The sequence below is a fragment of the Tursiops truncatus genome, chromosome 11, assembly GCF_011762595.2.
Source record: "Tursiops truncatus isolate mTurTru1 chromosome 11, mTurTru1.mat.Y, whole genome shotgun sequence".
Classification (NCBI taxonomy): Eukaryota; Metazoa; Chordata; class Mammalia; order Artiodactyla; family Delphinidae; genus Tursiops; species Tursiops truncatus.
Genome location: NC_047044.1, coordinates 40,633,872 through 40,656,865, shown reverse-complemented (window position 1 = coordinate 40,656,865; position 22,994 = coordinate 40,633,872). Strand labels below are relative to the sequence as shown.

Below are 22,994 nucleotides of genomic sequence, written 5' to 3'. Positions count from 1 at the left end.
AAACTACATAAGTGTAATAAAAGTCATATATTAACAACCCACAATAAACATCATACTCAATGGTGAAAGACTACTGAAAGCTTCTCCTCTAAGATCAGGAATGAACTAGGATGCCCACTTTAGCAACCTCTATTCAGTATAGTACTGGAAGATTGAGCCAGAGCAATTAGGCAGGAAGAAGAAAGAGTAGGTATCCAAACTGGAAAAGAAGTGAAATTATCTGTTTGCAGATGATATGATCTTATATGTAAAAAGCCCCAAGGATTCCACAAAAACCACCTGTTAGAACTAATAAAAGAATTCAGCAAAGTAGCAGGATACAAAATCAACACAAAAAAATTATTTGTACTTATATTTATGTACAATGAACAATCTGAAAAGGAAATCATGTAACAATTACATTTGCAACAGTATCAAAAAGAATAAAATACTTAGGAATAAAGAGTAAAATACTTAGGGATTAACCATGCTGATGAAAATCTTGTACAATGAAAACTACAAATTATTGTGAAAAAGAGGACATAAATAAATGAAAACATATACCATGTTCATGGATTGTAAGACTCAATATTGTTAAAATGTCTATACTACTACCAAAAGCAATCTATAGGTTCAATGCAATCCCTATCAAAATCCCAGTGATAGTTTTGCATAAATAGAAAAACCCATCCTAAATTTCATATGCAATCTCAAGGGACTCCAAATAGCCAAAACAATCTTTAAAAAGAACAAAACTGTAGGATTCTCACTTCCTGATTTCAAAACATACTATAAAGCTACAGTAATCAAAATAGTGTGGTATTGGCATAAAGACAGATATATGGACCAATGGACTAGCAATAGAGAGCCTAGAAATAAATCCTCATATATATGGTCAAATGATTTGTGAAAAGGTGGTAAGACCATTCAATGGGGAAAGGACAGTCTTTTGCAGAAATAGTGCTGGGAAAGCTGGATATCCACATGCAAAAGAATGAAATTGGACCTATACTTAACACCATATACAAAAATTAACTCAAAATAGAAAAGGATCTAAATGTAAGACCCAAAACAATAAAACCCTTAGAAGAAAACATAGGACACAACTTCATGACGTTGGATTTGGCAATGATTTTTTGGATATGACATCAAAGGCAAAGGTAACTAAAGTAAAAAATAGACAAATTGGACTTCATGAAAAATTTTGTAAAATTTTTCATCAAAAGACATTATAAACAGGGTAAAAATTAAACCAACTAAATGAGAGAAAATATTTGCAAATCATATATCCTGTAAAGGATTAATATCTAGGATATATAAATAATTTCTAAAATTTAACAACAACAAAACAACCAGATTTTGGGCTTCCCTGGTGGCGCAGTGGTTGAGAGTCCGGCTGCCGATGCAGGGGACACGGGATCGTGCCCCGGTCTGGGAGGGTTCCACATGCTGCGGAGCGGCTGGGCCCGTGAGCCATGGCCGCTGGGCTTGCGCGTCCGGAGCCTATGCTCCGCGGCGGGAGAAGCCACAGCAGTGAGTGGCCCGCGTACCGCAAAAAACAAACAAACAAAAAACAGATTTTAAAAATGGGCGAAGGGTTTAAATAGATATTTCTTAAGAGAAAATATGAGTGGCCCATAAGCACGTGAAAAGAAGCTCAAACCATTGATCATTAGGGAAATGCAAATAAAAACCACAGTGAGATACCACTTCACACTCATTATAATGGTTACTATTAAAAAACAAACAAACCAGAAAACAATGTTGGCAAGGATGTTGAAAAATTTGAACTCTTGTGCATTCTTGTTGGGAATATAAACTGTTACAGCTTCTGTGAAAAACATTTTGAATGTTTCTCAAAAAATTAAAAATGGAATTACCATATGATCCTGCAATTTTACTTCTGGGTATAGGACCAAAATAACTGAGAGCAGGGTCTCAAAGAGATATCTGTACACTCATGTTCATAGCAGCATTATTCACAATTGCTAAAACGTGAAACCAACCCAAATGTCCATTGACAGATGAATGGATAAACAAAATGTGGTATATACTTGCAATGAAATACTATTCAGCCTTTGAAAGGAAGAAAAGTCTGCAATATGCTAAAACACGAATGAACCTTGAGGACATTATACTAAGTGAAATAAACCAGTCACAAAAAGGCAAACACTATATGATTCCACTTCTATGAGGTAGTTAGAGTAATTAGAGTCATAAAGACAGGAAGTAAAATGGTGGTTGCCAGGGGCTGGGAGCAGGGGAGTTTGGGGAGTTATTGTTTAATACATATAGAGTTTCAGTTTTACAAGATGAAGAGTTATAGGAATGGGTGGTTATGGTGTTGCACAGAAAAGTCAGTGTATTTAATACCACTGAATGGTACACTTAAAAATAGTTTGGATGGTAAATTTTATGTTATTTATATTTTATCATGATAAAAAGCGATGAGGGGTGTTGAAAGATTGTAAGTGCCAATTTGAAGGAGCTTCTAGTGATCAAATCCGAAACAAATTGAACAAGAAAATAATTGATGAGAGTAATGAATTATAACTCATAGAATAAAGCAACTATCCACACTGATGTAAATAACTGAATACATAAATTGTGGAGAAGAAACAGCTTTTCCTTATGAAATAATTCCACTAAGCCCTTCCCTCTAAGACCATTTTTAAGGGGCCCATATATGTTTAGTGACATTTTGAAAAATTTTTATAAAAGAGAAGGGCAGCTTGTTCCTTGGGAGTCATGTCTTCTGAGTTTATCTGATTAATCTGCCACAGAAATGTGGCAGAAATGTAATATTAAAGAACTGTTGGCATGGGAAATTAAGTGTTTAAGAAAAAGGTGAGTCTCTGGGTACATAGACGGGAGGAAAAGGATAGAGAACAAAAGAGCATTAGCTGGGGTGGAACAGCAGGACTTTAAGGAAGCAAGTCTTGAGGAGATGTGTGGCAAAGAGATTTACGTAGGAAAATTTGGGTTTGCAGTTAAAAACGTGCCTTTTTCCTGGGTAGCCATGAACAAACCATTTCGAGTTAGAGCTTCCTAGAAATTTAGATGGCCTTTAGATTTCTTATTTTACTGAGGAGGAATCTGAAGACCAGATGGATACAACTGACTTAAATCGTAACTATTTGCTGCTATTATGTTGTTTGTTATTGTACAGTGATTTGTTGTTTAAAAGGGTTTTCTAATGAGATAAGAGATAGGAAGATACCTTGAAAATTATAATATACAAAAGTGGTTAATTCATTTCAAAAATCAGTTATTCACTATATTTATGATGTAGGTATTATTACTGCATTCCTTTCACTCATCCAACAAATATTTCCTGAAAACCCACTGTTCCAGGAATGAGAGTAAAATGGTTCAAGGCACACTTTTAACTCTGAATCAAGCTGCCTCCTTCCACCATTTACTACCTATATGACCTCTGGTAGGTTGTTTCACCTTCGTATGTCTCAGTTTCCTTGTCTGTAATGTGGAGAGAATGGAAGTCCCAAATTCACAGATTTTTGGTGAGGAGGTAATGAGATGGTACTTAGCGCAGAGCATGGCTTATAGAAAATGCTAAGCTATTGTTATAATCTGTAGTTCCTTTGAAAGAAGAGTATCAGGATGAATAACACTATCTATAAAAAGTGTTCATCTGTTCTTTTTGTATGAATTGTGAATAAATGTCCATCATATTAATGTAAGCAAAAAATGAAAAGAAACATTAAAGCTGATTCTTTAATGTTCATCAAAGAAATTGTGGGTTCTGTACATCTTATTCCATTTATGGAATGGCATGCCATACTCAAAAGGAAAAAATAATTTTCTTGTTCGAAAGTATGTATTTGAATCAAGTTGTACATTCATTTGTACAGTATTTTAACTAGAGATTTGGGGGCTTTAGGATTTAGTGTGATTGTCAATAATTGATTTCATCCACATATTTCAGAAGTTAAGTAATGTACTTTTTTCATATGAAAATATTCCTCTATTTCATTTGTTTTGAAAGGTATCTGATGGATGCTGTGTGTAGAGAAATATTTGGCAAACCTTGAATCATTTCAAAGACCCAAACTTAATTGCTAAATATGTTTAAAGATTATTCCTTCCCCTTCAAAAACAAAACAAAACAAAACAAAAATAACACATCTCCCACCTCAACAATACACATTCTTCTATAGGATTACCATTCAAACAGAGTTTAAATCAGATAGAATTCATGTTCCTTTATTTGGGCTCACTATATGTTTTCAGGTCCTAGAAGAATAATAACTAGTCCTTGTAAGCATACAAGGAATTATCTTTATTGAGATGCTAAAACGTTTTTCTGTACTATTGCTGAACAAATTGAGTAAGAAATTGCCTTTATGTAAGGACATCAAAAGAAAATGTAAGTAGTATCTTAGCCATTTTTTTGGTTAAACTAAAATAGTAGTCTATCATGTGACTTAATGTTGCTGAATTCATTTATGTAAATAGAATACATATTCATATTTTAAACGGAAGTAGGCAGATATTTATATAGTGTTTCCTGTTTGCAGTTTAAGGCCATGCTATCCATTGGAACCAGTACCTTCCTCCAGAGAATAGCACCAAGGTCACCTGTTTTTTGGTTGTTCTTTATTTACTTTTTTTTGATTTAAAAATTGTATTATGCTAGCTGCTCTCTGTAAGTTGACTGTCAAGATTAAAGCTGTACCACTTAACAAGGAAAGTGATGCCTTCATTCTTCATGAATGGCTCTAGATCTAATCAAAAATCAGTATGGTCCACTCTTGCTCCCCAAACATTCCTAAACTGTTTCCTCTGCCCTGCCCCAGTCCCTCTGTTTGGCAACTTTTTCCTCTTCTCTACCTTTCTCAGTTACAGCATCGATATCAAATGCATTCATTATATTTAGGGATTAGGTCATTATTATTAATATGTGAAGTGACTAGTTTTAAGATAATAGCAGGTGTCCAGACAGGTTGGAAATTGAGAATGCATATTTTGCCTAATAACAATTAAAACAGACAAAAGAAAGAAAATAAAACTATAACACCCCTCCTGATAGCCCACATGCCTAACATACACTCTCTGATGCTCAAATTTCTGGTCAGGTAGGCTGTCATAAGCCCTGATCTAAGCTGAAGATCTATCATTCTTCATGAACCCCTTCCCATGGTCCTTTTTCATTTGAAGTTATGCTACAAAAATTTAAATACAATAATTTTGCCAAAATTTTACTGATGTAGATAATTGGGATCAGGATTAGCTTGCCATTTTCAAAAGTCTGTTTTCTAGAATACATTTGAGAAAATGTCACTTTATTGTGCTCTTGTAAAGTGCTCAGTGCATATTCACTGAATGAAGGAATACCTGAGTTCATTTAGGAATAGTAAGAGCTGTTTGTAATTAACACATTTATCACTTGTAAACAAATTACATGGAGCTGAAGTGCTTTGAAGCATCTAGTACTTGTTGAAGTACTATTTATACTATTGATTTGCTCTGAGATTCCTTTCAAAACTAATATTAAAGAGAAATTAAGTCTAATGTAATTCTGATATCTGAATGTAAATTATTAGTGTGGATGGATTACTAGTGATTCAGATATTTTAAGTACTGTATTTCCCCATTATTAAACAGTCTTTTTTTGTTAAATATCTTTACATTATGTACAGAGCTAGATTTTCAGAAAGACAAATGTAGAATAATCCTTCACAAAATAATTGACTATTAAATGTCTTTGGTTGGCTAATACAGGCTTCCTTCCTCCCTTCCTTTCTTCCTTTCTGTTTCCTATCATATTTTCACAATCATTTGTTAAACTGCATGCTAAGATAACTTACTCCTGAAGAGTAAAAATAAGATAGGCTCAACTGTCCCTAAGTAACATTGTCCTAGAGGGGTACTGGAGTGGATATATCTCACTTGACTATATTTCCTGTTTCTCAAGATATTTATACTCATTGTGAATGTTTAAACAGAAAAGAGTGTATCTGTGCGTTTAGTTTTATTTCTTGATACCTAACATGTATGAGCCTATTAAAACAATTTATTAGTAACTATCGAAAACTTTCCCATAATGAGATTAAGAGTCTGTAAAACTCTAGTCCATTTGGAAAGTGAATAACTGCATAGAGCATACCTTACATCTTCCTGAGTACTCTTCTTGAGCACTCCAAGAGTACGCTTGTGCAGTGGCAAGTTGTATGTTCTAGCAGAACTAGAAACTTAAAAAAAAATTGGGGCTGTTTGTGGCAAGGCCTCACCATTTCACGATGCTTCAAAATACATCACTAGTCCCTCTAGTAGAAACTTCCCACAGTTTTATATGCTGGCCAGACTTCTGATTCTCTAATTCATACAGAGTTCATATTATTAAATATCATAAACTCTATTACTGCTGTCCAAAGGTGGGATATAATACAAAGTAAAGTGTAGACCACTGGGCTATAAAATGGTGACAAATCATGACTTAGGATGATCTGAAATCAAGGAGGGCCAAGAACATCTCTTAAGGGAAATGTTCTTCTACTCAGAGTATCTGTAGGTTGCAATCCACTGAACAAACGAGTAAAGGGCCTTGGTTAAGAAAGTGGCAGAAATTGGGAGACAGTGTACAAAATCTTAGAATATTAAAGTTGTAAGCATCCTCAGAGATTGTGTATTTAACCCTTCTGTTTTGAAGATCAAGAAATTGAGTTGAAACCATGAACAGTTACACATAAAAGTTTTTAAAACTTCTAATTCCAAATTCATGAAGTTCAAATTGTTTTCTTTAATATAGCATCCTGTCTTCTTTCTTTTCAGTATTCTATATTGGTTCAATAATGTTGCCTAACCTCTCCTGTTTTCTTCCCCCCAAATTCAGTAGCTTAGAACAGCAAGCATTTATTTTCTTGTTAATGGGTCAAGCTGGGCTTGACCGAGTTGGCCATCATGCTATGGGTTGGATTTAGCTTTTCTCCATATATTTCCTCTTTCTTCACGGACCAGTAGCACCCGAGGTTCCCAGGTTCCTTCCATCTCATTGCTCTGACATTCCGTAGTGTGGTGTCCTTGTTAAATGGTATTCTGACCAGCACAACACTACATTCCAGCCCATGGGAATTGGGGAAGAGAGAAAATTGCCACACAAGCAATTTCCTTTTGAAGTTATTTGAAAGTGGCACTGTCGTTTCTGCTTGTATTCCATTGGCCATAGCATCATGAAATGGTGAGACCTTGCCACCAGGGAAACTGGTTAATGTAGTCTCTCATTTGGGGGACCTATATACAGGTAAAACCTTGAGGATAAACAGAGAACAGATATTGGGTGACGATCAGCAGTATCTGCTTTCAGGGAAGTTTGAACTAATTGTATATATGGGGGAATAAGCATGGGTAGAAAAGAAGAAAAATGCTCCCTTACGCTTGGGAGGATCTATGTAGATGACAATCTTTCCACAGCAAGAAAACGAAAAAGATTTTTGAAACTTTTCTTAGCTCACCAATTTTCAGTATAACTTTTATGATTACCTTGATTAAATGATTGTCTATTTGCTTTTGTAACAAGGAACAGCCATGTGTTTCAAATCTCCCTTATGGGAGCCTGTATATTCGAAATAACCAAGTCCATGTGCAGACTAAATGTGAGAACCTGATCAAATGAAAAATTTGATTAAAATGACATAATAAGGCCTTGGATGTTTATAAGCACACATCATAATTTTATCCACATAACGTGTGCTATAGCATCTGGGTTGTGACCTGAGTTATTGAAAATATTGTGTATGTGTGTGTTTTTCTTCTCTCTTCAGAACTTAGAAACTCCATTTCAGAACTATTACTGAAGATTGAATTGATGTCAGCCAGGAAACTGTAATTTCCTGTCACTTGGACTTGAATTACTACATTGAGTTTTCAGGCAATAAACAAATTTAGCTAAAAGATGCAAGCTTTTTTCCGACCTATCATTAGTACCTAAGCATATGAATGCTTTATACTGTTCCATCTCCATTACAGATATGGTTATTGGCTCAGAATCATATTCAACCCTCTTTGCATCCTTTTATCTTGAACTAATCAAGTCCAAACTTCCTCCTGAAAACCCATGTATGTTCTTTTAAATGTGGGCTGCAGAGCCAATTTATCTGATAAAGCAAATAACGTACCATTTCCATTCTACAGAAATGAAGCAGAGCAGCCATGTTGCAAGGAACATAATGTTTTCCCTGCTGTTATTATTTCTCTCGTGTATCACCAGTGGGAAAGATGGAATTTTACAAGAACGTAGTTTGCGAAGCATGATGCAAGGAGGTTTTTGTTTGTTTTTTTTTCAGTAATTTTCCTGTATACGTGGTATACAAGAGAAAAATTTGTTTTGTTTTACAAAATTGGGTTGCAGTTTTCTGAAAACCCACAAAATCTGTGTTGACTTTCTGGTTGCCAGGTTCTCTGTGATACCTAAAAAGAGATACATTTATGTGTTTGTGTTGGGGGGGGAGTGGCATTTATGGGGCAACCAGTAGCACCGAGGCTCTGTTTCATTGTGTACAGCAGAGTAAGGTGGAGCATAATGATGTCCTGGGGTTAACTTGATGGAGCTGAGAGGATGAGCTGGGAACTCAGCTTAGGGGGAGGGGGCAGGACAGAGCCTTAAGCATCTATTCTCTTCCTGGTCCTCGAACAATCTCCGACACATGGGAGGCTCTGGGGAAAAAAAAAAAAAACCATTACTAAAGGAAGAGTCCCAAGGGAGAGGTCATCTTCTCATGGTGGGGATCTTGAACTCACACAGTGGTCAAGTCAGGCATGTTCCAGGGCTGCTTGGTATAGTGACTGTGTCTGTCAGTGGGAGATGTAGGGACAGTTTTTCCTTGTGCTGGATTGTACCAGTCACACTGCAAGACATTTATCATGCTCCCCCTCCCGCCCAGTAAATGCCAGCAGTGTCACCGGTTAAATGGAACAACTAAAAAGAGCTCTCTCCTCCTGGCACATTGTCAAGTGCCACCTATGGGGAGGTTCTAGCCCTGCAGAAAACCATTTGCTGTAGTTCCAAAGTTGGTTGGTTGGTTGGTTGATTTATCTATTATAAATACTTCTGCGTTCTGTAAATTCTCACTTTTCTTGTTGTTTTTTAACATTTCTTGTTTTTACTGTGAACTCTTGTAAGTATTAAGAAAAGCACCGTGAATAAGCATAGAGAATACACGGAATTAACGCTTCTCTGTACTGAACATCTAGCTTTGCCGCTTTTTAACATTTGTCTTTAGAAAGTTTTTGAAGACATGGGATACTGCACCATTATTAAAGCTTCCTTTGCAATCCTCCCCAATCTCATTTCTATATCCTCACCCCAGGAAAAAAACCTGCTATCTCGATTTCAGATTTCTCATTTCTTATATGTTTTTATGCTTTTACCGTATTTCTGTGTATTTCTAAATGGTATTTGGTGTTTCTTTACATGTTTTTAACTTATAAGTGATATTAAACTCTATTTTGTTCAGCTTCCTTACTTGATGCATGGCTATGTTATCAAGACTTGTCTGTGAGACATGTGGAGCTTTAGATTATTCATTTTAAAAACTATAAACCATGTAATACAAATATATGCCACAATTCACTTATTTAAAATTTCTGATACTTGGATATTTAGAATATTTCTAAATTTTTAAAAATCAGTGCCAAGGATGCTATAATGAACATTCTCATACACATCCTTTAGTGCATACATGTGTCCCTAGGAATTCAGCTGAAGATCTGCTGACATTTAACTATACTAAGTTTTGCCAGATTACTCACTATAGTGCTTGCCCTACACCAACACAGCAGTTACACACCCACTGGCAGTTCATGAAAATTTTTGTATTATCTTTTTCAACATTTGCTGTTGGTAACATTTAAAAATTTTTAACAATCCATTGTGTGGGGCATAATTTGTTTTTAAAAACTTTGTATTTCCCCAGTTACTACTTTTCATGTGTTTATCGGCCATCCATGGTTCCTATTGTGGGCATTGCCTGTCCATATGATTTGCTCCTTTTTTCTACTGGGTCTTGTGTCTTCTTTGTTTGTAGTTTTTTGGTAAGAGTTCTTTTTTTAGTATGTACACATGCACCTATGTATATGTATACTGTAAATAGATTTTCCCAGTCTCTGGCTTTTCTATGTTACATGCATACTTTTTGTTGTACAAATGGCTTTGGTCAATTTTTTCCATCTCTTTTATTAGATTAGTGTTTTTTCTGTATTATGTAAAAATTTTTTTGCTATTAGTCTTATATTTTTCTATGTAGATAACCACTTATCCCAGAATCAGTTTTTAAAATTGTCATTTCTTTCCTCATTGTATTACTTATTAAATAGTCTTTATGTGGGTATGTGTATTTCTATTTCTGAGCTATATATTTTATTCCAGTATTTATTGATCTTTTACTTTGTCCAATACCTTTATGTCTTAAATATCTTTGTTTTATGTAAATCTTGATGTTTATGCAAGCATGCATTTTTCAAAATTGTCTTGGCTAGCCTTATCCCTTTGTTCTTATATATGAATTTAATAATCCTTTTGAGTTACATAAAAGTTATACATTGAAATTTTGATTGGAACTGAATTGAACTTACAGAATAATTAGAATACAGCTGTCATCTTTAAGCTATTCAGTCCTGTTACCCATGAACATGTTATATCTCTCCATTTATATAGATAATTTTTATGCCTTTCAGTTTAAAATTAGACTGTTCTATATAAAGATCTTAATTTTTTTCTAGTTTTATCTATAAGGATATTATATTCTATGTATCTCTTACTAATGGAATTGGTTTTAAAATTATATTTTCTTTCACTATTTTTATTGTTGCTGCTGTAAAGGTGTATATTTTGTTGGTGTATTGTAAATGATAGACTTGTTTATTTCTTCTAAATAATTTAAAAATAAATTTTCTCAAACTCTCCATATAATCAATAATATTATATGCAAATACTTTTTCTACCTTTTCTATTCTTACTATTTTATCTTATTTTTTGTCTTACCATGGTGATAAGTGCATACGGTATAAAGGTTTATTGAATGGGTGACAGACATCTTTATCTTATTCCTGACTTTTAAGAGACTTATTTCATTCATGGTTTTATACTTTAACTATATCTTTATTTATAAATATTGCTTAACAATGATTTACATTGTTTTAAATTTTATATAAATGGTATCATTCTATGTATTCTTCTGTTCACCATTAATATGATATTCTCTGCTGTACTTATTTGGCTTCTTTCTATTCCTATTTCTATTATTTAAAATTTTCTTTTTACGTTTAAATCATGAATGGGTATTGATGTTTATCAAAAACTTTTTAAAACATTTTTTACAATAGTCACATTATTCCAGTAGTTTTCTAATAGTTGTATAGTGGTAGAGTTCTTTATTACATGGAACACTGGAGTCACGGGTCTGGGACCCTTTGGTAGGAGGGCAAGCAGAACTTCTGGCACCAACGCTGTTTTCTACTGGAGCAACTTCTTATCTTAACCCTTTCCATTTGGGCCTGGATCCTTTTCTTTGCGTTTTAGAAAGACTGACTTAGCTACATAGAGATTACAGTTGACACTTGAACAACATGTGTTTGAACTGTGTGTGTCCACTTACTTGTGGATTTTTTTCACTAAATGCACACTACGTTACTACACTATCCAAGGTTGGTTGAATCTGGATGTGGAACCATAGCTTTGGAGGGCTGACTGTGAAGTTATGCTGGGATTTTCTACTGCACGGAGGGGTTGGCTCCCTTAACCCCCACTTTGTTCAGAGGTCAACTGTATTTAACAATTCATTATCAGAATTCAAAGCATAAACAATGGCCATTTCACCTCTGATTAGTCGTTAAAATTCCAAAAGAAATTTCCAGTCATTTTTCAATGGTTTCTGGATCTGGTTTTATTACTCACTCAACAGTACGGACACAGGGACAGTTGATACTTTTGCATTCTCTTTGACTTAAATAGAGGTCATAGAGCCTGGGAAAAATATGTGAAATAGAGTGAACCTCTTTATTTTCTTCATTTGTAAACACAAAGAGTCCAGAAAGCCTGAATTAGGATATGGAGTTCCGGATGATTAAAAATCCCAGTGTTGAGCTGGGCTTTATTTCGGGCAAGTACATGAATTGGGACACATAAGCACAGACACCCCTCCATAGAGCAAAAGAAAGTAATGAACTACTGCTGCGTAAAACTACACAGATGAATCCTCCAGATTTAATGTTGAACAAAAGAAAAGCAAATTGAGTACACACTGTATGATTCCACTTAATATGAAGTTTCAAGACAGAGAAAGCGGATCTGTGGTGATAAAACAGATCGGTGGTTACCTTTAGGGCTATTAAGGGAGAGGGCGAATTAGGGAGTCTCCTGGAGTTTTGGAAATGTTTTGTATCTTGATGTGGGTGGTGGTTAACTGAGTGAATCATAGGCTATATACACTTAAGATTTTTGTACTTTGAGTGTGATGCCTTAAATAAAAAGAGAATGGCTAAAATAATTTCAGAAAGGGCTTATTGCCGTTTCTAAACTTATATATATGTTTTTGATGAAAAGAGACAGTTTTGGTACAGCCTTATTTTGGGTTTATAGGAAATTACAGTTGACCCTTGAATAACAAAGGTTTGAACTGTGCAGGTCCACTTATATGTGATGTTTTTCAACAAATATGTACTACACTATTACACGATCCACGGTAGGTTGAATCCACGGATGTGGAGGGCAGACTGCAAAGTGGATTATCAACAGTGTGAGGGTCGGTGCTCCTAGAACCCACATTGGTCAGGGTCAGCTGTATTGGTTGGAGTATATATTTATACAGTCACGTATGTACATATGCATATTTCATATGTATTTCATATGTTTTCTTCAGAATCATAAGAATCACTTTATGAATGGCTACCAGCTTCCAGGTGTTGTGTCAGACCTTGGGGGTTCTGAGAAAGTCTATAGGGGTTGACAGTCCAGTGGGTGACGAGTAACTAGGTAAGTGTGATAGTATGGGGGAAGTCTATAAATACCAGTAGAACATTGGGGAAGAAGGGGCCAACAACTTGTCTGGAGTAGAGTTGGGGGCATAAAGAAAGTGGAGCCTTTGGAGAGGAAATGGATTTGAGGAGACTTTTTAACGACAAGTAGGAGTTTGCAAAGTGGATGTGTGGCACTTATGGCCAAGTTGTAGAATGCTCAAGTTGTAGAATGAGATATTGTACTCAGGAACTTAAAGTTTTTGGTGTAACTATAAAAAAAATAAGCTCAGAAGTGGTAATATATGAAACTGGAAAGTTAAGAAGGGATCATGATAGGGTAGAGTGTTGAATGACACGCTAAGGAATTTTGATTTTCTTTTTGGCTTTAGGGGTTAGGGAACTGTTGAAGAATTTGAATTGTGTCATGATCATGTTTGCATTTTTTGAGATAATTTTGGCAGTAGTACCTAAGACAATTTCAGTCTTTCCTGGAGGTATGCCTTTGGTGCTTTTCTCAATTTATGTAACTTCTATGAGTGATCTCTTTAGACTGATGACTCCTAAATCCAAATCTCTATTCCAAACTTCTCTCCTTTTTCTTCAGATTTCTGATTAGAATTGTTTGTTCCTGGAGGGAAATTTGGCTTAGTTCCTGTTTTTGTTCACCTTTAGATAATATAAACTTTATGATCACTTTAGGTCACAAAACAAGTTTCAATTCAAAATTTAGAATATTTATTTCAATATGTTTATAAACACATCATTATTCAAAAGCTCTTGCTCTTCAACCAAACCAAGACAGGGTACCAGTGCCCCTCCTTGCCCCACTTTAGCCAGTTGGAAAGAACCTTCTTTGTTCACCTCCACACCCACTCACTAGGGTCTTTGTAGGGGAGATGAGGAAGAGACGAGAGGTATAGAGGCAGAAATTTCTTATTGGCTGATACTGGCTTTATGGCCAGTATTGGCTTAATGGCTTCATTGTCTATAGGCAACCAAAACTAACTCTTTTGGTTATTTGCCTGAGATGTTTGAAGATTTCACTGTCGGGTCCCTCTGATCTCACTTCCCATGATCTGGGTAATGATCTCTCCTTGAGAATGAACATTTTGGATCTCTCCTTTGCTTCTCTTCCCAGCAGTACCTACAGCCTCCTCCTGCAGGAGTCCCTTACCTACCCTGGCAAATTACTCTTTTGAGCAGGATCCCTTTCCTTTCATACGTGAATTCAGGCAAGCGTTCCTACCACATGCATATACATCTTTGATCTACAATCAGACAGGACTACAGTTTACTTCTCAGATGCATTGCCCTACCTTGCTGCCACAGGCCACCTTACCTCATTCAGGTACTGGGCTTCTGTGTTTTCTCAGTTGCAGGGAACATACAAATGCAGGGAAGCTCTCTGAGTGGTCCCCTTAAAATCCTCGTGAGAAGGATATCTTAGGAAGTAGCACATACCCCAGTCACTCAAAAATCCTTTCAAAAATCTTACATTCATGATCTTTTTCATCCTGAATCTAAGTGAGGGACTTCTAGATGAGTTTGAGCAAGATGGAAACCTTCTCTTAAGCTATACAAAAATGAAAGTGTTTATACTTACGCATAAAGTAAATGGATTTCACTACCGAACCCAACCACTGAATTCTATTGAGTAAGAGTAGAAGAGAATTAATATGACATATTGACAGTTACCTCCATATGAGACAATAACCTGTGAGAATCTTTTCAGTATACATAATCTGTTCTTTTTTTGCCAGTTAGTTTAGTTTTATTATGAATGGTTTTTGGGCTTCCCTGGTGGCGCAGTGGTTGAGAGTCCGCCTGCCAATGCAGGGGACACGGGTTCGTGCCCCGGTCCGGGAAGATCCCACGTGCCGCGGAATGGCTAGGCCCGTGAGCCATGGCCGCTGAGCCTGTGCGTCCGGAGCCAGTGCTCTGCAATGGGAGAGGCCACAACAGTGAGAGGCCCGCGTACCGCAAAAAAAAATTAAATTAAATTAAAAAAAAAAAGGTTTTTATTCCATGAAAGTAAGCATAAGTTATATTAGATTCTTTATGCATTTAAAATGAACTGAAGTCATATTCAAATTAATTTTTATATGCATAATATTCAATAAATTCTGTCCACGTGAAATTGCCTTTTATCACTGGTGTAAACTCATCCGTATGCTTAGGTTTTGATGTTGGACAAAGTTGAAGAGTACGCTGATACGCCGTGGTTTTAGTTAAATCTGACTGCCCACTGGACTGTAAACTCTGTAAAGACAAGGACCAGATTTGAAATTTCACTATTTTGGGCCTGCACCATGTTGAGTACATATTAGGCACTCAGTGCTGTGTGTCTTTTAGATGTCTTTTAACACTGTAATTAAAGGTATTAGGTAAGGTGGGTAAATTTAAATAACTTAGAGCATTAATGGTACTTTGGAAATTATATTTTATACTGATATAAATATATATGTATAAAAAAATGTGGTTGATAGACTACAATAACTCATCACTCTAAAGAAAGTAGGAGAGATGTTTGAAGTCAAGAGATGAATACATTTTTTGACAGTTAATAGACCATGTCTTGGTAAGGCTGACATTGTTCTCAGACAAAACTCTGTGCCATAATCAAACAGCTGGTCCATAACCTTAAAAAAGAAGAACAATGCCCACTAGTAACAAGTTTAATTAGTCTAACTTGAATTTTTGTTGTTGTTGTGGCTTGCTGGGGAGACTAAAGACATGGGAATACTAAAGACATAGATGTATCTGTGTTTTTTCCTTAGCTAAACTTTTTATTATGAATATGTTAGACATCAGGAAAACTGCACAGAATGTAAATTTACAGCTCAGTGAGTTGTTATAAAGCTAACATCCATGTAATGCCCACTCAAGTCAAAAAATGGAATATTGATAGTGCTCTAAACTCCAATCAAAACCCCTTCCTTCCCTCTCACCAAAGGTAACCACTCTCCTGACTTCTAACACTATAGTGGAGTTTTACAAGATTTTGAACTTTATAAAAATGGGATCATACAGTATACACTTTTTTTGTTTGGACTTTAAATTCTTAGTGTTTTTGAGGTTCATCCATGTTGATATGTATATCTATAGTTTATTCATTTTATTTAATGTATAGTTATCCTTTGTATAAATATACCACAAATTATTTACCTATTCTAATGTTGTTGTGTTGTTTCCAGTTGTGGGGTTTTTTTTGCCATTCTGAAGAAACTTTCTTGTACTTATCTCTTGATGCACCTATGCATATGTTTTTTAACAGTACGTGCCTAGGAGTATTATTGTTGAGTTGTATAGTGTAAGTATCTTCAAATGTAGTAGGAAATAGTAATTTTTTTTCAAGATAGTTGTACCCATTTATACTCTGACCAGCAGTGTTCTTGTTCCTCCATGTCTTTGCCAACAGTTGGTTTTGTCATTTTTTGTTATTTTGATCCATTTATAAATGATAGGTCATATCTCATTATGGTTTACATTAGCATTTTTCTGATTGCGAAGGAGGGTGTTCATTTCTCATGTGCTTATTGGCCATTTGTACATCCTCTTTTTTCTCAATTTTATTTTTAAATAATTGCAGGTTTACAGGAAGTGGTAGAAGCAGTTACCACCTGGTTTCCTCCAATGGTGACATCTTGCATAGAGCAATGTCAAAGCCTGGAGATTGGTATCAGTGTGATCCACTGAGTTGATTCCTATTTCAACAGTGTTATATACACTCATCTGTGTGTGTATGTGTATTGTTCCATGCAATTTTATCACACTTGTAGGTTCATACAACCACTTCTGCAATCAAGATTCAACATTGTTCTCTTACTACAAGGCTTCCTTGTGTCATGCCTTTTAGGCAACCTTACCTTCTCTCTCCATCCCTGACCCGTAGCAACCACTAATCTGTTCTCTGTCTCTATTTTTATTATTACTTTTGGAGTGCTTATTCAAATATTTTTCACTGTTGCCTGTCTTTGCTCGATTTTTGGGTGTTTTTACATGTAGTTATATGTATAACAAGTACATTTTCCTACTCTATGTTGCATTTATATTTTCTTATTGGTACAATCTGATGAATAAAAGTTCTTGATTTTAATCTAATCTTAGTTATATTGTTTTCTTTATGTTTAGTGACTTTTGTCTCTTGTTTAAGAGATCTTTCCCTTCCCTTAGATCATGAAAATATTTTCCCAGAAGCCTTATTGTTTTGTCTACAATCCACCTGGAATTGATTATTGGTGTGAAGTAGAGGTCAAGTTTTATTTTTTTCCATATGAAGAGCCAATTGACCCAGAACTCTTTATTGAAAAGACTTTTTCCCCACAGCTTTGCAATTTCAGCTTTGTAATTAATCATGTGACCATATGTGTTAAGAGTCCTTCTCTGGGCTCTTGCGTTCCGTTGGTGAACTTGTCTACCCTTGTACCAGTTACATGCCTTTTTATTTACTGTTGGTTGATAATAGGTCTTCACATCTGGTAAAGCAAATAGTTGCAACTTGTTCTTCACGAGTGTCTTGGATTTTCTTGGTCATTTACATTTCCATATATACTTTAGGAGCACCTTCTAGAGTTGTAAAAAGAAAACTGGGGATTTTGATTAGTAATGCACTGAATCTATAAATCCTTTAGGTATGAGTTGGCATTTCTACAGTACTGAATCTTAGTTTATTAATAAGCCCTTTATTCATCTAGATATTTATTTTTTGATGGTGTTTTATTGCCTTATCATAAAGTTTTTACCATCTTTTATGAGATTCATTCCAAGATATTTGTTATTCTAAGTGACAGCGTAAAAGAGCATCTTTTTAGAGTTTCATTTTCTGAGTATTTGTTGCTGTTATAAAGAAATATAAAGGAATGTTGTATATTTGTATCCAGGAAAATTGCTGAACACATTAATTCTAGTAATGTATCTCTTGATTTTTTTAGTAGTTTCTCTATATATCATTCAGGACATTTGCAAATACTGTTTTTTTTTCTTCCTTTCTAATGCTTATACTGCTTGCCTGCATCCTTCTCCATCCCTCCCCCTCCTTCCCTCTGTCTCTGTCTCTGTTTCTCTCCCTCTCTCATATTTTCTTGTCTCACTGCATGGCTAGGACTTTAAGTACAATATTGAATAGACATCATATTAGCAGGTATTTATGTGTTATTCCTGAGCAAATGGAAAGTCTTTAACTTTTCACCCATAAGTATGTGTTTGCTATAGATATTTTATGAATATACCTTATCAGATAAAGGATGATTATGAAAGTCTCTTTCTAGTCCTCATTTGCCAAGAGGTTTTTGTTTTGATCATGAATCAATGTTTAATTTGTCAGATTATATTTCTGTACCGATAGAGATGAATATATGATTGTTCTTCCTTGTTTTGTTAATGTGGTGAATTACACTGATTGATTTTCAAATCTTAAACCAGTCTTTTATTCCTGGGGTGATACCATCCTGGAACTGATGTATGATTCATTTTATATTTTACTGGATTCAGTTTGCTAGTGTTCCTTTAGGACAGTTACTTCTATGTCCATCAGTGAGATTGGCTTGGAATTTTTTGGATTTTCGTAAGCATCTTTTGTTTGCTTTACAAATTCTTTTATCTTCCCCATGTCTAAAGTGCTTCTCTTGTGGGATTTGCCATCTTAGATAATGATATCATTGTCCCTATGCTCATGCACCCTTAAACCACACACCTGTCCAATCAATTACCAATTCCGTCAACTCCTCCTTTTATGTACTGTATCACTCAGTTTTGTCATTCTTTCCCACCGGTCAGCTCCTACACTAGTTCAGAATGCTGTTGTCTCTTTAATGGTTCTAACAATCCCTAGAAGGTTTCTCTTGCCACCGGTTTTGTTCTCCCCTTCTGTTTTCCATATTTTAGTTAAGACAAACTTTTAAAATAAAAAATTATTTTATGTTACATTCTTCCTTAAACGTTTACAGTGGCTTCTCATTGAATTTCTTTGAATTCCTCGGATGGACTATGTTTTCTCCTATGACCAAGCCTTTGCCCGTGCAGTCTCCTTTGCTGGTAACATTCACAGAGTACACAAACTATGTACTACATAGTATGTAGTAAAAATACCTACGCAGCAGAGCAGAGGAGTTGTAGAAGGAGCAAGGCTTGGCAAAAGAATGACTAGTCAGGAAACAGTTCAGGAGCTGATCTTGAAGCATTATCTGTCTACTTTATCATTTATTGTATGCTTGGCCCGGCATGTTTTGTGGTACCTGGAGGTGAGTTATTAAAGAGAGCATGCCATGCTTGACCCTTGTGCTCATTTCTGGATAGCACATTTTATGGGTCATGTCAAAAGTAAAGCCTTTTAAGTAATAACCAGGGTAGTGAGGAATTGTTGAAGGCACTAGGGATGGTTAACCCACTAAGGTGATACTTGAAGGACTGTCAGATGAAAAGGGAAATTTAAAAGATTTTGTATACATTGAAGACTACAAGGATGTAAATAATTGCAAATGTACAGACACATTCAGGAAGGCAGACTTATCTCCAAATTAGGAAGAACAATCTAAAGACTGGAACTGCTCCAGTATGGAAAGAGCTGCCTTCTGAGACACTAAGTTTCCTCTTTGATGTATTCATGCAGTGGTTGGTCAGTTACGTAAAGGGAATATATATGTATTAGGTCAGTGGTTCCAAGACTTAGGCCATATCTCAGACTAATTAAATCATAGTCTCTGGGGATGAGACATAAGAGTCAGTAGTTTTTGAAGCTTCCCAGATGATTCCAAAATGCAGACAAGTTTGGGAAGTGCCCTGTATTAGCGGGAGGTTTCAACTCTTCCCTGGTTTTCTTGCATCAGAATTGTTTAGAAGAGACGGAAAAACAACAACAAAACCCAGAACAGCACTGCCCTGTAGCTTCTGAATTAGCAGGGTTGCGTGGATCCCAGGAATCTATGTGATTAAGATATTACCAGTAGATTCAGGTTTCTGGCTGGGTTTGGAAACCACTGGATTATAAGGAGAGTGCCCTGTGCATTCGTAATCTAGCAAGGCACTTAATAAACTCATTTTTGGTATCCTTGTGGACAATAAAATATGTAATATGAATTGACACAACTATGTCTAGGACAAAGAATGTGTTTTGGAGCCAAAGGTATCTGAATTCAAATTGTAGTCCTGTTACACTTGTTTGACTAGACTTACAAAATTTACTTACCCTCTCAGTCTCCTTATCTTAAAATAGAGTAATAAGAACCATTTTATAGATTCATTTTGAAGTTTAAATAAAGCTGTTTATGAAAAGTGTCAGTCTAGCATAGTGTCTAGTTATTTTGGGCTCTTTTCTGAATTCTGTAGTTCTATGAACGCTGAAATTAATGAGCGGGACCATGGAGCGTATACACGTTTGGTGAATGTATGTGTATTCCCTGTTGATTTTTTGCTTGATGTGCTATGAATCCCTGGTTTTAATATTCTCTTTTGGTTCAGGCATTATAATTGGTATTTTAAAGGCCGTAGGGTTAGAGAATAATGCCTTTCACTTGCTCTTACTTTTATGTGAAATATAACCCATGCCTACAATCTTTTTCCAAATTGGACATTTCAGATAAGAAGTTTTCATTAATTGTACTATAAGTGGTGGGGGAGAATTAACTGTGTGCTTATTTTTTCTTATCACAGGTTTACAGGAACTGTGTAATTATTTGTTAAAATGGAAAACTGTGAAGAAAGAAAAAGATAGCAGTTGGAGTTAAAATTCCTGGATGAATATTTTGCTTTTGAGAAGCCCGCATTTAAAACCATATGCTGATTTGGAAAGTCCCAGGAGTAAATTACACAATTCATGTTTTCCATTCAATCAATGGATTTTTTAATCATTCCTTGGAGTTGATGAAGTTCAGAGACGGTGCGTGATGGGAAATGTGGCATTCCAGTGTTTTCCTAGTGATTGCATCTTGGATTAGTTTGCTGCTTTTTTGAAGAGATTCCATTGTGAAGGGTAAGAACCTAATGTGATGGATTTATCTTCAGAGATGAACAGACATGGAAAGAATCCAGTGAGTCACAAGCTAGAAGATCAGAAGAAGGTAATACAAATTCATTTCCTTTTGCTTGGTCATTTTTGTTTTTGCTTACATAGAATTTTATAAATTGAAAATGAATGTGCTTTGAGAGATAAAATAACATAGTATTTCATGGAAATTAATCCTGTAGCCAAGTGTTGCTACGGGTCTGGATTTCATTATCAGTTAGTGGTTTCGTTTCTAAAGTCTTCTGAATTCATCCATCCAGTGGGTTTGTAAAGGATTCTGCTGTGTTTGCCCACCCTTGACTTGATTCTAGTGACATGCTGGCCTGACCTCATGTGGACAGTTTTCTGAGATTCAGGATGAGGTATGAGTCCTGGGGCATCTCTGGAGTAATGGAGCAAGTTAGAGCTCTCCTAAAAGAGAACACCTGCCTTGCTGTTATTAGGAGGCATAGTTGGCATTTGAAATTCTCTGATTTCATGTCCTTGGGGCACACATCAGCTTCTCATTTTTCCAGCCAGCCTAGAAAGAGAGTCGTGAGGCAACTGTGAGCTTTGGTTTGTGTCTTCATGTGTGATGTCTAAGGAACTAATGGAAAATATCAAGAAAGGACTGCGCTAATATATATTTTTAAATGGTCTTAGAGAGCTTCTGAGTAGGAAGCTGGGAATTGAATACTGAGGGTTGCATTTCAACCTCATTTTTCTACCTTTTTAGAAACTCTTACCTGCTAAACTATTGCACTGTTGTGAGAGCACTTATCAGAAGGGTCAGTGGTGGTGCCCAGAAAAGAAAGCCTGCTCATAATGAAATATATTCTCTTTTGTGGTGCGTTTCATTGAATCCATTAGTACAGGAGATGTGTGTGGGGACCCACTGGCTAAGGCACGAAAGCAAGGAATAGTGAGATAATAGAAAGAAGATTTTTAGCTAGAACTGGATCTAAGGGGCGTGATTAAGGTTTGTTTTTACATCTGTCTCAGAAATTATTTACTACTCACTTTGTACTCCCAGAAGACACCTAGCTCTTTCACAGTTTTAGAGGTAAGAAATTTAGAAGAGGCCATAAAGAGTCAACAGCTTATTAATTTGTTCTGATCTTATGACCAGTGCCACTGGATTGGGGGCTACATGGATCCCTTTGCATCAATCCAGGTAGAAATGGATGGATTATTTGTGCCAGTTTGGTTCCTTCATTGAGTTTACCTTCAATATAAGTAAATCTCAGAAAACACTAAGTACTATAAAATCCAAGATGCCTGGTCAGTTTTCAGTTCATTGTGGGTATAAATTTCTGCACAAATAAGTGTGTTACCAAGAACGCTGTTGGTGTTTTAAACGGTCGGCATTTTTTTTTTTTTTTTTTGCTGTTGTTGTCACTAAGGGTGTTAATCTGAAAGAGTTGGCAAGCTAAGTTTCCGTCTAAAGGAAGCCCTTCAATTTCTTAACTACTGAGGAGCCTTTAATCCTTTTTCTCTCTTCACATTTTAAAAATGTCCTTCACACTGATGGTAATTTGCGTACTGTATTAGGCTAGTGAAGAGTGTGAATGAAAAATATTGCCTGCCATATCATTAAAGATGGATGTTGCAGCCATCAAGCCATCACATTGTAGCTGCCCCAGCAGTGAGCCCTGAGGGAACTCAGGATAGAAACAGGATGCCCACCATCAGCCACTGCAACTACCCCTGAAGGTGCACCCTGAGGAGACTCAGGTTGAGAAAGCACAGGATGCTGGCCCCAGATAGCTGAGGTGCATATCAAAGGAATGATTTCAGTGAGCCCTGACTCTTGCATCTTCCCATACATAGAAGAGCACTAAATTCCTTAACTTGAGGTATCTGGTTTTCTTTAATTAACAATAACCTTTTGATGTTTTGACTGCCTGGTCTTTGTTGCAAAAAAGTCTTCAGTTTTGTCCGCCCGAATAAAACATAATTCTCAACTTTTAGGTTGTTCATTATTTTTCAGTTGACAGGAGGGAAGTGGGTTAGGTAAGCAATTAATACTACAGTTCTGAGTTTTGATAGAAGCCCTGCTTTTCTG

The 22,994-nt window shown here is 35.9% G+C and overlaps 1 protein-coding gene across 1 annotated transcript in view; it reads left to right on the top strand.

Annotated features, from left to right (window-relative positions):
* The window catches only part of NAV3 (neuron navigator 3), an 839,545-nt gene that overhangs the window by 223,294 nt on the left and 593,257 nt on the right, over positions 1-22,994 (top strand). Inside the window, exon 2 of the mRNA XM_033866303.2 lies at positions 20,599-21,005. Within this exon, the coding sequence (XP_033722194.1) occupies positions 20,934-21,005 (72 nt within the window). The 5' untranslated portion in view covers positions 20,599-20,933. The remainder of the gene's footprint in view (positions 1-20,598; positions 21,006-22,994) is intronic.